At 37.6% G+C, this 13973-nt stretch overlaps 1 protein-coding gene across 28 annotated transcripts in view; it reads right to left on the reverse strand.

Annotated features, from left to right (window-relative positions):
- stxbp5l (syntaxin binding protein 5L) overlaps positions 1 to 13973 on the reverse strand; it is a 546418-nt gene that overhangs the window by 186383 nt on the left and 346062 nt on the right. For all 28 annotated transcript variants that reach the window (XM_087992753.1, XM_087992749.1, XM_087992757.1 and 25 more), the window contains exons 14-15: positions 12987 to 13027; positions 2043 to 2260 (exon numbers count right to left, since the gene is read on the reverse strand). In XM_087992753.1, coding sequence (XP_087848879.1) covers positions 2043 to 2260; positions 12987 to 13027 — 259 coding nt within the window. The remainder of the gene's footprint in view (positions 1 to 2042; positions 2261 to 12986; positions 13028 to 13973) is intronic.

Genomic DNA, 13973 nt, shown 5'->3' on the forward strand with positions numbered 1-13973 from the left:
AGCACCTCTACATCGAAGTTAAAGTAGCAAGCAACTGGCAGATTGAGGTCATACCTATAGTCAGAAGAGAAATTTCCAGGAAGTCACCTAATCTGTAAATGATCTTCTCAGTTCATTAGTGATCACATGCCAGCAGATAAAATGGTGAACTTGAGTAGAAGCACTGACTTGCTGACTGTCATGTAAGGCGTGTTTTAAGGCCCAAGGTAGTGGCGTAATACAATATAGGGAGCCTGGTTCACACAGGACCATAGGCATCTCTTTCCATTGGGGAGAAATAATTAATTATGTATAATGTGATGTAAGCTGTATGATTTACATATAACATTTAATGTTATTAGTGAGATTGAGTTTCTGATTTTTGAGTTAGTAAGTGGTGAGTTTTCTGTGTTTCTGAAGTTAACAAATAACGTAAATATTTATGTAGCTCTGGTGATTTCTTTTTAAAACAGATTTTGAAACCTGACTTTAATGGGTTTTTTGCAACAGACTTACATTTATTTAGATTGTCTGCAACCCAACACGATTAAGAATGGAGCCTCAAGATTTGTGGGTAAGTTCTTAAACTTGGTTCTTTTTTGAAGGATGAAGCGAAACATTCATAGTTGAGAGAGAGATTTAGTTTCACTTTTGACATTGAGTGGGGCAATCATGTGAAGTTCTTGAAATAGGATGGCTATGTAGAAAAGTTCTTCTGAGAACGGAAGGATGTATTGGGAAATAGGTTACCTTTGAATGAGGAATTGGTATTAGGCTCAGACCAGAAGGATTGGGATAGAGCTGTAAAGAGATAATTTAAAGCTCAGACAATTTAAGATTGTCCTCGAACGAAGCTATTACAGTTCCAGTTTAAACAGCGAAGTCACAGGTGATTAAAACCTATAGAGGTGTTAGAGGCAAGACCACTAGTGCGAGTTGAGAGTACTGTATGAGTGGTGCTTTGCATATTGTATGAGTGGTATTTTGAGTACTACACAAAGCTATATATTTCCTTTTCAATTTATAAAACAATATTTTGGGATTAATGGGATTGTACTTATCCTGTGTATTTAAAATTGTTTGAATTGATACAAAAATGGTTAGTTTCATTTCTTTTGTTATAAACTTTTTTATTGTAAAATCCAAATCTGCAGAATTGCGAGCTTATGTTCCAATGAGAGATTACTATGTTAAAACAAAACCAAATAAAAAGAAAAATCTACCAAGCCAGGTTCCTGTCATGGATCTGACTTGTCCATCAATAACATCAGCTGGGATTATAACAATAGCATGAGGATAACCATCCCACAAGTGTAAAGTGAGGAAACAGTCCTCCATGCACTTTCACAGCTGGGACAGGGATTGCACCCATTGTGTTAGCTTTAGTCTTAGCTTTATTCTGCACTACACTTTAATCATCTAGCCAACTGAGTTAAAGATCCATGGATAGAGGTGCAGGCACAGATAAAATGTTGCATTGCCTATGTTTGCAGGGGAAGAAGTCAGGATAAGAAGAGTTGGAAATAGAGTGTTAGAAGAATGGACATGATATTGTAGAGGGACCAGGGTCTCTGAAAAGCAGGAAGGAGAAAATATCTCTCTGCCTCCCCATAATGACTTATATCCTTTAGTCTTTCTGATACTTCTACACTACCTCATTGTTGCCTTCTGATTTGTATAAAATATCTACAATGCGTAGTATTAAAAGTATAACTGAGGTCGATATACATCATAAATATTAAGCCATTTTCAGCTGTCTGGAAAATAGAAAAAATGTAACAATAGATACTGTTATCTATCTCCCCATTCATCAAACGTCACCTAATTAAATAAAATTCACTGTTGGACTAATTGAATATAGTGATATATATGACTTCAAATAATTTGTATTTAGTAATTATCAGCTATAATTTACATCTGTTCATTAACACTCATTTTTAACTTAAATTTGCAAATGCATAAAAATTACAGGAAAACTAAAGTTGTATCTTATGAAAGTAGTATTTTTGTCTGTGGCAACAAAATAGAAGGATGAATAATACGTCTGTAACTTAGAGACTCACCACTAACTCAACAGTAATTTCATGTTTGCTGAATCGGTAAACAATCACATGTGCTGAAATGCCTGCGACACAGAACATTCTGCTCTCTGGACACCAACTGATCATTTGTATAGCATACGGATCCTCTTCTACAATCTCTGCAATTTGCTTTGCATCTTTCACTTTCTGCTTTTCAAATACTTTGGAGGTTTTCAACTTGTATAATACTTGAAGAGTAACTAACAAAACACAGACAATAATAATCAGATTAGTTATAAAAACAGCAGCAATAGTGAAACAAACAGTTAGTAAGTCAAAGACAAATTGTATTTAATACTCATTGGTAAAAAAGTATTTTCTTGTCAACCTTCTATTAAGGTTTTATATCACTGAACTAGATTTTCCTCATAGAAGTAGAAAATAGGAGGTGGGAGTATTTTCAAATCAAAAACCCACTCATGGTACAAAACTCATTAAGCTAAGATTTTTACCCAGATGAGTTCTTAATTGGCATTGTTTCTTATCCAATCAAGGACAGTAGCAGGTTCTGAAATCTGAAGGAGCAGTCATAGACCTTCCACTAGCATTGGAGAAACATTCAGCTGCAATACAAAGTAAGTAACTTGCAGTCAGTTTTAAAAATTATTAATAAATAGTTATTTAAAAAATACTAAAGGTGCTGTGGTATGGGCTTTTGTCTCCACCAGTATATTTGTACCTAAATAGGGAATATTCATGTTAGCTCCTGTAACATAAGAACTATTAGTTTTGATTAGATTACATTACAGTATGGAAACAGGCCCTTCGGCCCAACAAGTCCACACCGACCCTCCGAAGCGTAACCCACCCATACCCCTACATTTACCCCTTACCTAACACTATGGGCAATTTGGCATGGCCAATTCACCTGACCTGCACATCTTTGGACTGTGGGAGGAAACCGGAGCACCCGGAGGAAACCCACGCAGACACGGAGAGAACATGCAAACTCCACACAGTCAGTCGCCTGAGGCGGGAATTGAACCCGGGTCTCTGGCGCTGTGAGGCAGCAGTGCTAACCACTGTGCCACCGTGCCGCCCACTAACTAGACATGGATCATGTTGTAACAGACGTTTACCACAGCTCTTGATATACATGCATACTACGGTCACAGGCACTTTATTGACTGGGTAAGTACTAGGTTATTTGGTCATGAGCAGCAGCACTCTTCCATCAGCAAGTCATGCTTCAAGTGGCCTCAGTTAAAGTGGAATCAGAGATATTTAAAACCTTTGGTCATATGCTATGATATAGCAATGATATTGTGAGCACGTCCCTTAAAGGCATAAATGCTGTAAGTTGGAAGACAACATTTCCATTTTTCCAAATAAAAATGAAATCTTAAACAGATATACACAGGTTTACGTTCAATAATTACACAAAAAGGTAAAATAGTTTTACATTTGGTCTAGGGATTGTAGATTAGTCTGGAGAGATAAATGTTGTGCTTGATTGCTCTTGGCCGACAACTTGGTGGTCGTCACTCAACTTCATTATACAATCATTGTTAGTGCTCTTCTCCTCACTAGCTTTGTGCATTATTAGTGTATCACTATTATAAGTATACTTTTCCCCTGACTACCACCCCTGGTATAATATCAGTTTAAATGTTAACATGATACACTTGCTGATACTTTTCCTGCCTGGAGTACTCAATACATTATTCAGATCATTGAATTAAATTTTCATTTGATAAGGTTCAGTCAACTTGCTTTTAATTATTGTTCAGGGACAGGTAAAACACTAATATCTTGTTTCAGGGATAAAATTTCAAACCTTGGTCTTTTGATCTGCTCTAATTTTCATTGAGCCAGATTTTAATTCTAATACCAAGCTATTTGATTACAAACAGCAGCAGGCTTCCATCAGTGTGTCACACTTCAACTGACCCCATAAGCCCTTCTTCAGGAATGCCCGAAACGTCGATTCGCCTTCTCCTTTGATGCTGCCTGACCTGCTACGCTTTTCCAGCAACACATTTTTAAGCTCTGATCTCCAGCATCTGCAGTCCTCACTTTCTCCCAGGTAGAGTTTGGAACTGTTATACCCTTAGGTAACATAGTACAATAATGTTATAAGCCTGTCTGTTAAGGGTATACTGCATACAATTTGTGAAACATTACTCCAGAATTGTGGAGACCGTACATTTGGGGTGAACACCTCCATTCAATGCAGCCTTTAGTTTGATTTGAGTTGATTTATTGTAGTCACATGTACCTAAGTACAGTGAAAAGATTTGCTTTGCGAGCAGTACAGGTGGATCATAGCAAACAAGGACATATGGATCATAGGAAGCTTAGACAGAGTGAGGCACACAGGTTCCAACTGCACAGAAGGTGCACAAAGCAAAATCAACATTAGAAAGATCAACGCTACTTTACGTTAGATAGTCCTTTCATCAGTCTAATAATGGTAGGGAAGAAGCTGTTCTTGAATGTGTTGTCACACAGGTAGGCATGGGAGGGCCTGAAGGCCTGTAGCAGTTGTTATGAAGGTATAGAAGTGTACTGCACTTTTAAGAGAGTTGAAGGACTTAGCAAGCACACAAAGTGCTGGAGAATTTACAACGTAACACTTGGTCTAGCAGCTAGCAGTACCTGAGTTTCTATGAGACAGAAACAAATTCAAATTCGGCCAATCAGTATAAATTATACCCCAAGATACAAATTTGAATTTGGTATTTTGACAATATTAAAACCAATGAAACAATCTGATGCTTTGGGGTATAAGACTGGGAAAATTAAATGGTTTGAGGAGAACTGCTAAGCCACTAACACATGCAGAATAGCTCTCTTAAAGGTACCTTTTTCTATCAACGACCAGTGAAACAGAAACCCTAAGAAGAAAAAAAGAAGACTGAGGAAGATACAAAGAGAAGATTCGACAGCTGGCAGGTTTTGATACTTGAATTTTTTGATAAATCTTAATCAGGTGTTTTATCAGACCTGTACTATAGAAGGGAAAATAAAAGATAGGTTAGAGAAATGAGCTATAAATAGTTGTTAGTTAATTATTCTCTGTAAGACTTTAAAACAAAATAAAGTTGTTAATGTTTACTTTAAACAGGGATAGTTGTTGGCTTCTCAAATTTTCACAGATTACCGCATGGGGATAAATCTTTTCCGTGTTGCTGGTTTAAATTAGCAGAGTGAGTTTACCCCGTGTCATAACAATTTGAGTGCTTTCGTCCAAGATTTGAACTGGTTTAGACAGATTTGAATAGATTTGGGGTACAAAAAAATCCCAACAGATTTAAACACTTGCAGGATAGTATCCTATATCTTTAAATAAAGCGTAGGTGAGACAATTTGGTTTATTTTCATGACTTGTGGTTGATTAAATTAGAATTAAAAGAAATTATTCTTAAAATTGCTAAAGAGGTTCTGGGATTTGAAGATGATTCTCAAATTTGCCAAGAAAGTTTAGAAGGAAAGAAAAAGGCCATACTTTTAGAATTAGCAAGGAAGTTAGATTTGGGTTTAACCAAAGACAAAAGTAAAGCTGAAATTGTCAGGGAGATACTCAAATACCTAGGTGTGTCAGAGAAATAGACAAGTGTAGTAGAGGGAGAAAAACTTAAATTACAATTGAGGAGAATGGAGTTAGAAGATAAACAAAGAGAGAAAGAGAGAGGGGATAGAGAGAGAGGAAAAAGAGAGAGAGAAGAAAGAGGGAGAGAAGAAAGGGAGAGATAAAGAAAGAGAGAAGAAAGGGAGCGACTAAAAGAGAGAGAATTTGAACTTGAGAAGTTGCAACTTAGTCAGCAAAGTCAAGTTAACAGGATGGAAATGTAAGGAGAAGGTAGTGATATGTACAAACATGTCAAAACCTGAAGCCTTCTTTACTTCATCTGAAAAATTGATGAGGCAGATGGAGTGGTTCGAGGATTTATGGGTAATGCTAGTTTAGACTAAACTGGGTAGGCAGAGCTAGTGAGGTATTTGCTGTGTTGCCAGATGAGCGGTCAAGAGATTATGAAGAGGTTAAACAGGCTATTTTAAGTGCTAATGAATTGGTACCAGAAGCATATAGACAGCAGTTCAGAAATACAAAGAAGGAACCAGGTCAGACCTATGTTGAGTTTGAAAGAATTAAAAATAGTCATTTTGATAGATGGGTGCTTGCTTTAAAAATAGATAAGATCTTTGCGGCTCGAAGAAAGATTATTCTGTTAGCGGAGTTTAAAAACTCACTTCCAGAGATGGTAAGAATTCACACGGAGGAACAGAAAGTTCAGGAAATGAGAAGGGCAGCAGAACTAGCAGATGAATACATGTTGATGCATAAGACAAGCTTACTGCCATAAATTTGTCCTGTGAGGGATAGACATTGGGAGTAGAGGAGATCTTATACTATGAAAAAAAAGAGAACATTGGTAAGAGTTTAACACAGGTTGAAGAAGCCCAAGAGGGTGGAAAGGAGGTTAAAAGACTCAGGTGTTTTGACTGTAATGGAGTGGGACACAGACAAATTACAGTGTTGGTGATTTCAGAAGGGCACTGGGAAAAGGTGTTTTCACTGCCAGAAAGTGGGACACATAAAGTCACAGTGCAGGTTGTTAAAGAAAAGCATTGTGGGAAAAGCTGTGTAAAAGAAGCTAAGTCATTGGCATTAGTGAAGGTAGTATAGGAGACTCACAAGAAGAGCCAAGGAGTTGCATGAGAGTGCACAGCTTAGGTACGGGCTGGGTATGGAGTCAGTACCTGATCTCTATAAAGTGTTCACCCTTGTGGGTAAAGTTTACTCAGAAAGAACAGGGGAGAAGGACAAGAAGTTATAATTTTGAGAGACAGGGATCTAACCAGTTGCTGATAGTGAGAGATGAGCAAATATGCATGCTTTCTGATCTGTTACCCGAGAGTGTGGTAATTTGTGGGATAGATGGACAGAAATTTAGCATTCTCAGGTTGCACTGCCAACTCAGGACTGGGGAAGTAACGGTGGCAGTGATTGACAGAATGTCAGTTCCAGGAATTCAGTTTGTTCTTGGGAATGATTTGGCAGGATCCAAGGTGGGAGTGACACCCTTGTAATAGAAAAGCCCAAGGAAGACCAAGAAATTGAGAAGTTAAAACAGAAATATCCTGGTATTTTCCCAGACTGTGTAGTAACCAGATCCCACTATCATAAGCCACAGCATGAAACAAAAAGTAAAGAGAAAGATTAAGGAGTTGAGGTTCAGTTAGTGGACACCTTTTTTGACATAACGGTGCAGGAAAAACCTGAACAGGCAGAGGGTCAGACAGAAGTGTTTAGTCCTGAAAGGTTAAGGGACTTGCAACAGCAAGACAAGACAATAAAAGGTATATATGTGGATGCGCACTCTGAAAAGGAGGCAGAGAATATTCCGAAGGGTTATTACCTGAAAGATAGAATCCTAAGACATAAATGGAGACCGCAGCAGGTTAGTGCAGAGGAGAAGTGCTGAAATGCACCAGATTGTGTTGCCAGTAGCATACAGGCAGGTGGTGTCATGGGTAGAATGACCTGTAGGAGACCACCTAGGGGTATGAAAAACTCAGGCTAAGGTACAAAAACATTTTTATTGGCCTGGAATGCACAAGGATGTGGTTAACTTTTGCCGTACATGTCATACATGCCAAATGGTAAATAAGCAACAGGTAGTAATAAAACCAGCACATTTGTTGCCAGTTTCCGCATTTGAAGAACCTTTCACGCAGGTTATAATTGATTGTGTAGGTCCCGCCCAAGAACTAAAAGTGGGAACCAGTACTTACTTGTTAACCATAATGGATGTGTCTATCAGATTTTCGGAGACATAGCCATTACGGAGTATCAAGGCAAAAAGGGTAGTAGAGGAATTAGGAGCTTTCTTCACACGGTATGGGCTACCCAAAGAGATTCAGTTGGACCAAGGGTCAAATTTTACTGCTAGGCTATTTAAGGAGGTTATGGATAGCTTAGGTATGCAGCACTTTAAATCCAGCGCATGTCATCCTGAATCCCAGGGAGCTTCAGAAAGGTGGCATTAGACCTTGAAGTCCATGTTGATAGCATACTGTCAGGATTACATCAATGATTGGGATAAAGGTATCCCACTCGTACTGTTTGCCATTAGAGATGCCCCAAATGAATCTACTTATACTCCCTTCGAGTTAATATTCGGTCATGAAGTGAGAGGCCCTTTGAAATTAATTAAAGAAAAGTTGTCAGGACTAAAGTCAGAGATCTCACACTTAGGTTATCTATTGGAGGTGAGGGAGAGACTAAATTGAGTAGGTGAGCCAGCTAAACAGCACCTAAAGAGGGCACAGTATAGAATGAAACAGGTGGCAGATAAAAGCTCTGAGACTCGAACGTTTCCTGAGGGGACAACATGTTACTACTGTTACCAGTGACAGGGGATCCCTTCAAAGCCAGGTTTAGTGGTCGCTATCAAATTGAGAAAACGTTAAGTCAGGTGAACTATCTAGTAAAGATACCAGATAGAAAAGAAAGGTACGTCATATGAGTATGTTGAAACTGTACTATACTGGAGAGAAAGAACTGGATAAATGGGTGTTAGTTACTGCCCCGCAGAGTGAGGAATCAAATCCAGATGATGTGGAATTTGACGTGCCTCAAACTAGATTAAAAAATGAAGAAGTCCTCGAGGAGTGGGATAGGTTAGTAAGCTATCTGTCTCAGGAGCATAAAACGCAGTTGAAAGATTTGTTACTGCAATATAAGGACATATGTAAGAATCAGACGGGGAGGACTAATGCTATTGTACATGATGTAGACATAGGAAATACTGTTCCAATAAAACAAAACCCCTATTGGCTTAATCCCTTCAAAGCCAGACAGGTCCAGAAGGAGGTGGAAGACTTCTCGACAAGCACATCATCGAACCAAGCCAGAGCGAGTGGAGTTTGCCGATCATCTTAGTTCCCTAACTGGACGCGACTCAACAATCCTGCATGGATTATTGGAAGGTCAACGTCATTACAAAATCAGACTCATATCCAATTCCTAGATTGACTACTGTGTCGAGAAAGTGTTGAGAATGGTAGTTATATCACCAAGTTGGATTTATTACGTGGGTTACTGGCAGGTATCTTTATCGGAGACGGTGAAATAAATTTCTGCGTTTCAATCCCAAATGAGCTATATCAGTTTAAAGTGATGCGCTTTGGAATGAACAACGCACTTGCCACATTCCAAAGCCCCATGAACAGTTGTGGCTGGGTTAATAAACCTTGCAGTCTATTTGGATGATGTAGTGATCTTTAGTAATTTCTAGAAAGATCATATGGTACAATTGGCAGAGCTCTTTGAATGACTAAACTTTGAATGAATAAACAAAACTGAATTCGTGAAAGCAGAGATGCTGTTCTTGGGACATAACATTGGTCATGGAAGGTTGACCCCACGGAACACAAGATGAAAGCAATCAAGGAATGTCCACAATCAACCTTGAAGAAAGAGATGCTTTGATTCTTAGGAGTCAGTGTTGTCAGCAGTGTAGTGGCACTGTTAACTAATTTGCTGAAGAACACAATGTTTCGGTGGACAGAACAATGTCAGGAGGCATTCGATCATTTGAAAGCAATATTAACCACCAAACCAGTTTTAGCTACACCAAACCTTTCAAAATGTTTTAAAGTTGCCATTGATGCTAGTGACATAGGACTTGGAGCTGTACTGCTACAGGAAGATGAGGATGGGACTGAACTGCCAGTTGGTTACTTTTCGAAGAAACTCAACATCCACCAGAGGAAATACTCCATGATCGAAAAAGAACTATCGAGTTTGGTACTGGCCTTATAACATTTTAATGTGTATGTATGTCAAGAACAATGTGTTGGATACGATTGTGTACATGAATCACAATCCCCTTACCATCTTAGAACACTTTAAAGACAAGAATATGAGACTATTCGGTTGGATTCTTATGTTACAGACTTTCAATTTAAAAATCATACAAAATCGTAAAAATGTAATTGCAGATGCGTTATCGCGGATTTAACTGATAAATTTTAGATGAGATTTGTATTTATCCAAAGTTACATATATATGAGAAGACATTAAGATGAACTTCGATTAAAGTTATCTGTACGTTATGGTAATGTGTTTAAAGAATAGAGAAAACATGAAGCCATCTTTTCATTATGATGGTTCATTTGTTCTTAAGGTGGGAGGTGTTATGAAGGTATAGCGATATACTGTACATTTAAGAGAGTTGAAGGACTTAGCAAGCACACAGAGTGCTGGAGAATTTACAATGTAACATTTGTTTCAGAAGCTAGCAGTACCTGGGTTGCTATGAGACAAAATCAAATCCAAATTCGGCTAATCAGTTTAAATTATGTCCCAAGATACTAAACTCCTATCAATTTTGAATTTGGTATTTTGACAATATTAAAACCAATTAAATGATCCAATGCTTTAGGGTATAAGACCAAGAAAAATTGAACAGTTGGAGAACTGCCAAGCCACCAACACTTGCAGACTGCCTACACAATAGCTCTCTTAAAGGTACCTTTATCTATCAAAGACCTGTGAAACAGAAACCCTCAGAAGAAGAAAAAAGACAGTCAAAGACAAAGAGAAGATTTGACAGCTGGCTAGTTTTGAAATTTGAATTTTTTGGTAAATCTTAATTGGGCGTTTTATCAGACCAGTATTATAGAAGGGAAAGTAAAAGATAGGTTAGAGAAAGGAGTTGTAAATAGTTGTTAGTTAATTATTCTCTGTTAGACTTAAAAAAAAGTTGTTAACTTTTACTTTAAATAGTGACCTTTGGGTTAGTTCTTGGCCTCTCCAATTTTCACAGATAACCATTCAGGGGTAAATCCTTTCTGTGTTGCTAGCTTAAATTAGCAGGGTGGGTTTTCCCCATGCCGTAACACAGTACCAGTACTACACCTGCCACTAGATTCCTGCCTTTGCGCAATAAAAACTTGTTCTTTCTGTGTCAAGTTGACCTTTATCTACATTTAACATGGTTTGTCACAAGTCCCTACTCAGGCCCTGAATCTGCTTTGGCCAAGATCGAACAATTTGGTCTCATCACTTTTGTGTCCCATCCATCCCTATTCCTGATCTTAATGTGCTTGAAAATTCTGTCTTTGATCTTTGTATCAACATTGTATTCTTTACGTTAGCTTCCTGAGAATGCTCTTTGCAATTTTGATGACAAAAGACAATTTGATGATAACTACTGTAAGTATTGGCAATAAGACACTAATGACAAAAATAAAGTTCAAGTTTTAGCTATAACTTTTTATAAAGCACCACTAATTTTCCTTGTTCTGCTCTTTGCGGTTAGGAGAAACATCCTCTCGGCATCCAGCCTGTCAAGTACCTTCAGGATTTAATCTATTTCAATATGGTTACTTCTCACTCTTCTCAACTCTAATGGATAAAGGACCCATCTGTCCAACCATTTTTCATAAAATAGTCCTTTAGCCTGGGAGTCAGTTAAATGAATCTTCTCCAAACCGCTCCAAGTATAATAATATCCTTCCTTGAGTAAGGGGACCAAAAGAAGTGTGGTTACAACAGAATCCTGTAGAACTGTAGCAAAACTGTGTTTTATTTGTTTATGGGTTATGGGTTTCACTGGAAGGCTCGCATTTTACCTTCAAGTAAGTTTCTGTAAATCTGGAGTTACCTGAAGACCAGACATCCATACTTCTATAGTCCACTCACCTTGTAATGAACAATAATTTGCCTTCCTCATCATTTGCTGTACCCATATCCCAACTTTGAGATTTTTGGTCCAGGGTACCTAAAGCCCTCTGCACCTCAGAGTTCTGCAATTTCTCACAATTTAAATAATATGCTGATTTTCTATTCTTAAAGCCAAAATACACAAACTCATAACTTTCCACTAATACTCCATCTGCTAAGTTTTACTGAGACACTTAAGGTGATTTATTAGCTGAACATTCTGAGGGCCAATGATATTTGAAATATAGGTGAATTGTGTACCCAGAATAAAATATTGACCCATGAACAATGGTTAAATCTTGAGCACTATTAAGAAGTTGGCAGCGCTGAAAAATGCATCTTATTTAAAGCAGCCATTGGAATTGGTGGGAAAGGCCAGAATTGTCTTATCCCACTCTCTTTGCAGAAGAAGAGACAACAACAGGGAAAAGGCTCGCACAGATAGAAGAATGTCCCAGCTCAGCACCATTCTTAGTATGGAGGAGGTAGGACCATGCTAGCGCAAGGTGACATTACCTGAGGATGAGGATAATGAAAAATTGAAATATCTGTAGGAAAGGGTAATAGGACTGAATTGTGTAGAAAGGGACAGAGTGCAATCCTCCACATATGACAGCATGCCAAAAACATTGCTGTGTTGCAGGGAATCGTTTTTGTTTTCAAAGGCTTTTTTTGAGATTTCTCAAGGCTCAATTTTTGATGTGTGGACCACTGAATTTAATAAGCTTGTTAGCAGGCTTAACAGGTTATTGATCACCATTAGGCCAGTTTCTGGATTTTGGCAACCCCTCTTCAGAAAAGCGATTGATCATTATATCAGCATAAGGAAATTACCTGCCCATGCACTTCAGTTTCTGCTCAGGTTTCGCAACCCTCTGACCAAAAGGGAGAATATATTTTGCATCAGATACAGCAAGTTAATTAGCAGTAAGAATAATCCCTTTTCCCCCAAAATAAGCCATTTTGAAATAAAGCTTTTGTTCCTGTATGTTACAAGTATGTATAAGCCAGTATTTTTTACACAATTCTAAACAAAATCTAACTTTACACTACAAAGCTGATGTGATCTTGCAGTATAGATTGCAGTGTTTCAGATGTGGGACAAGCCTATACTGTCATTGCTCAATTGGCTCATATAAAACATGCAAAACAATAATAAAATGCTAGTTAGATTTAATGTTAAATAAATTTATGAACAGGCCTTTAAGAATTTGAACATTCCCTGAAAAGGTTTGAGGTTAGATACTTACTGGCAGAAGCATCCCAAAATTTCAATGAGCCATCTGCATGCCTATGAAAAACGGAAGTTTTGTTACAAATAAAAACTAATTGACATCAGGATGTAAGCAAATGGATTAGATAACTGCCAGTGCAATAAGTAAATTAGATGGTAGCTAAAAAATTGTGATGGGTGTAATAATTTACAAAAATTGGCTTTATTATCACAAGAAATATTTTGTACATCGTTACTCTATAAATGGACAAATGGACAGAAGAATCCAATAAACAAATAATAATATATAAAAGCAATTTGCAATTTGATCTAATTCTTCTCAAAGATTTACTTAAGTAATGAAAAATTGTTACTGGCTGTCAAAAAAGTATGCCAGAGGAAAAGCACAACTGTACCATGTTAATATTTTGTTTGAACAGGTGAGTAACTGCAAAATACTCCCCAGAGGATATGCAGACATAACCTATTCAATATAAGAAATTATACAGTTTTTAAATTGACTGAAAATAAATTCATATTTAACAATACAAATATTAAAGTCTGAACAATACAAACATCGAAGTAAAACTTCAATCTGTATCTGATCAGGATATTTTCTGTAAAATCTGAGCAGCGAACAACCTTGCGTACTAGCAGTGATTAATGACCACTTATACACAAAACTAGGATTAGAGCATACAGTTTGCCACTCAAACAGATTACAATTGTACCTTTAATCTACCCTCCTTGGTTCCACAACTGTCAATAACTGGCTTTGATTTGATTTATTGTTGTCACATGTATCGAAATACAGTGAAAAGCATTGTTTTTGCATACTCCACAGACAGATTGTACCATATAAAGTGCATCAGGTAGCAGAACAGAGTGCAGAATACAGTGTTACAGCTACAGAGAAGGTGCAGAGAGAGAGATCAACATTAACATTTGAAAGGTCCATTCAAAAGTCTGATAACAGCAGGGAAGAAGCTGTTCTTGAATCTGTTCATATGTGAATTCAAACTTT

This window comes from Chiloscyllium plagiosum, unplaced genomic scaffold (assembly GCF_037043375.1).
Source record: "Chiloscyllium plagiosum isolate Xiang-an unplaced genomic scaffold, Cpla_swu_hap1 HiC_scaffold_12, whole genome shotgun sequence".
NCBI lineage: Eukaryota > Metazoa > Chordata > Chondrichthyes > Orectolobiformes > Hemiscylliidae > Chiloscyllium > Chiloscyllium plagiosum.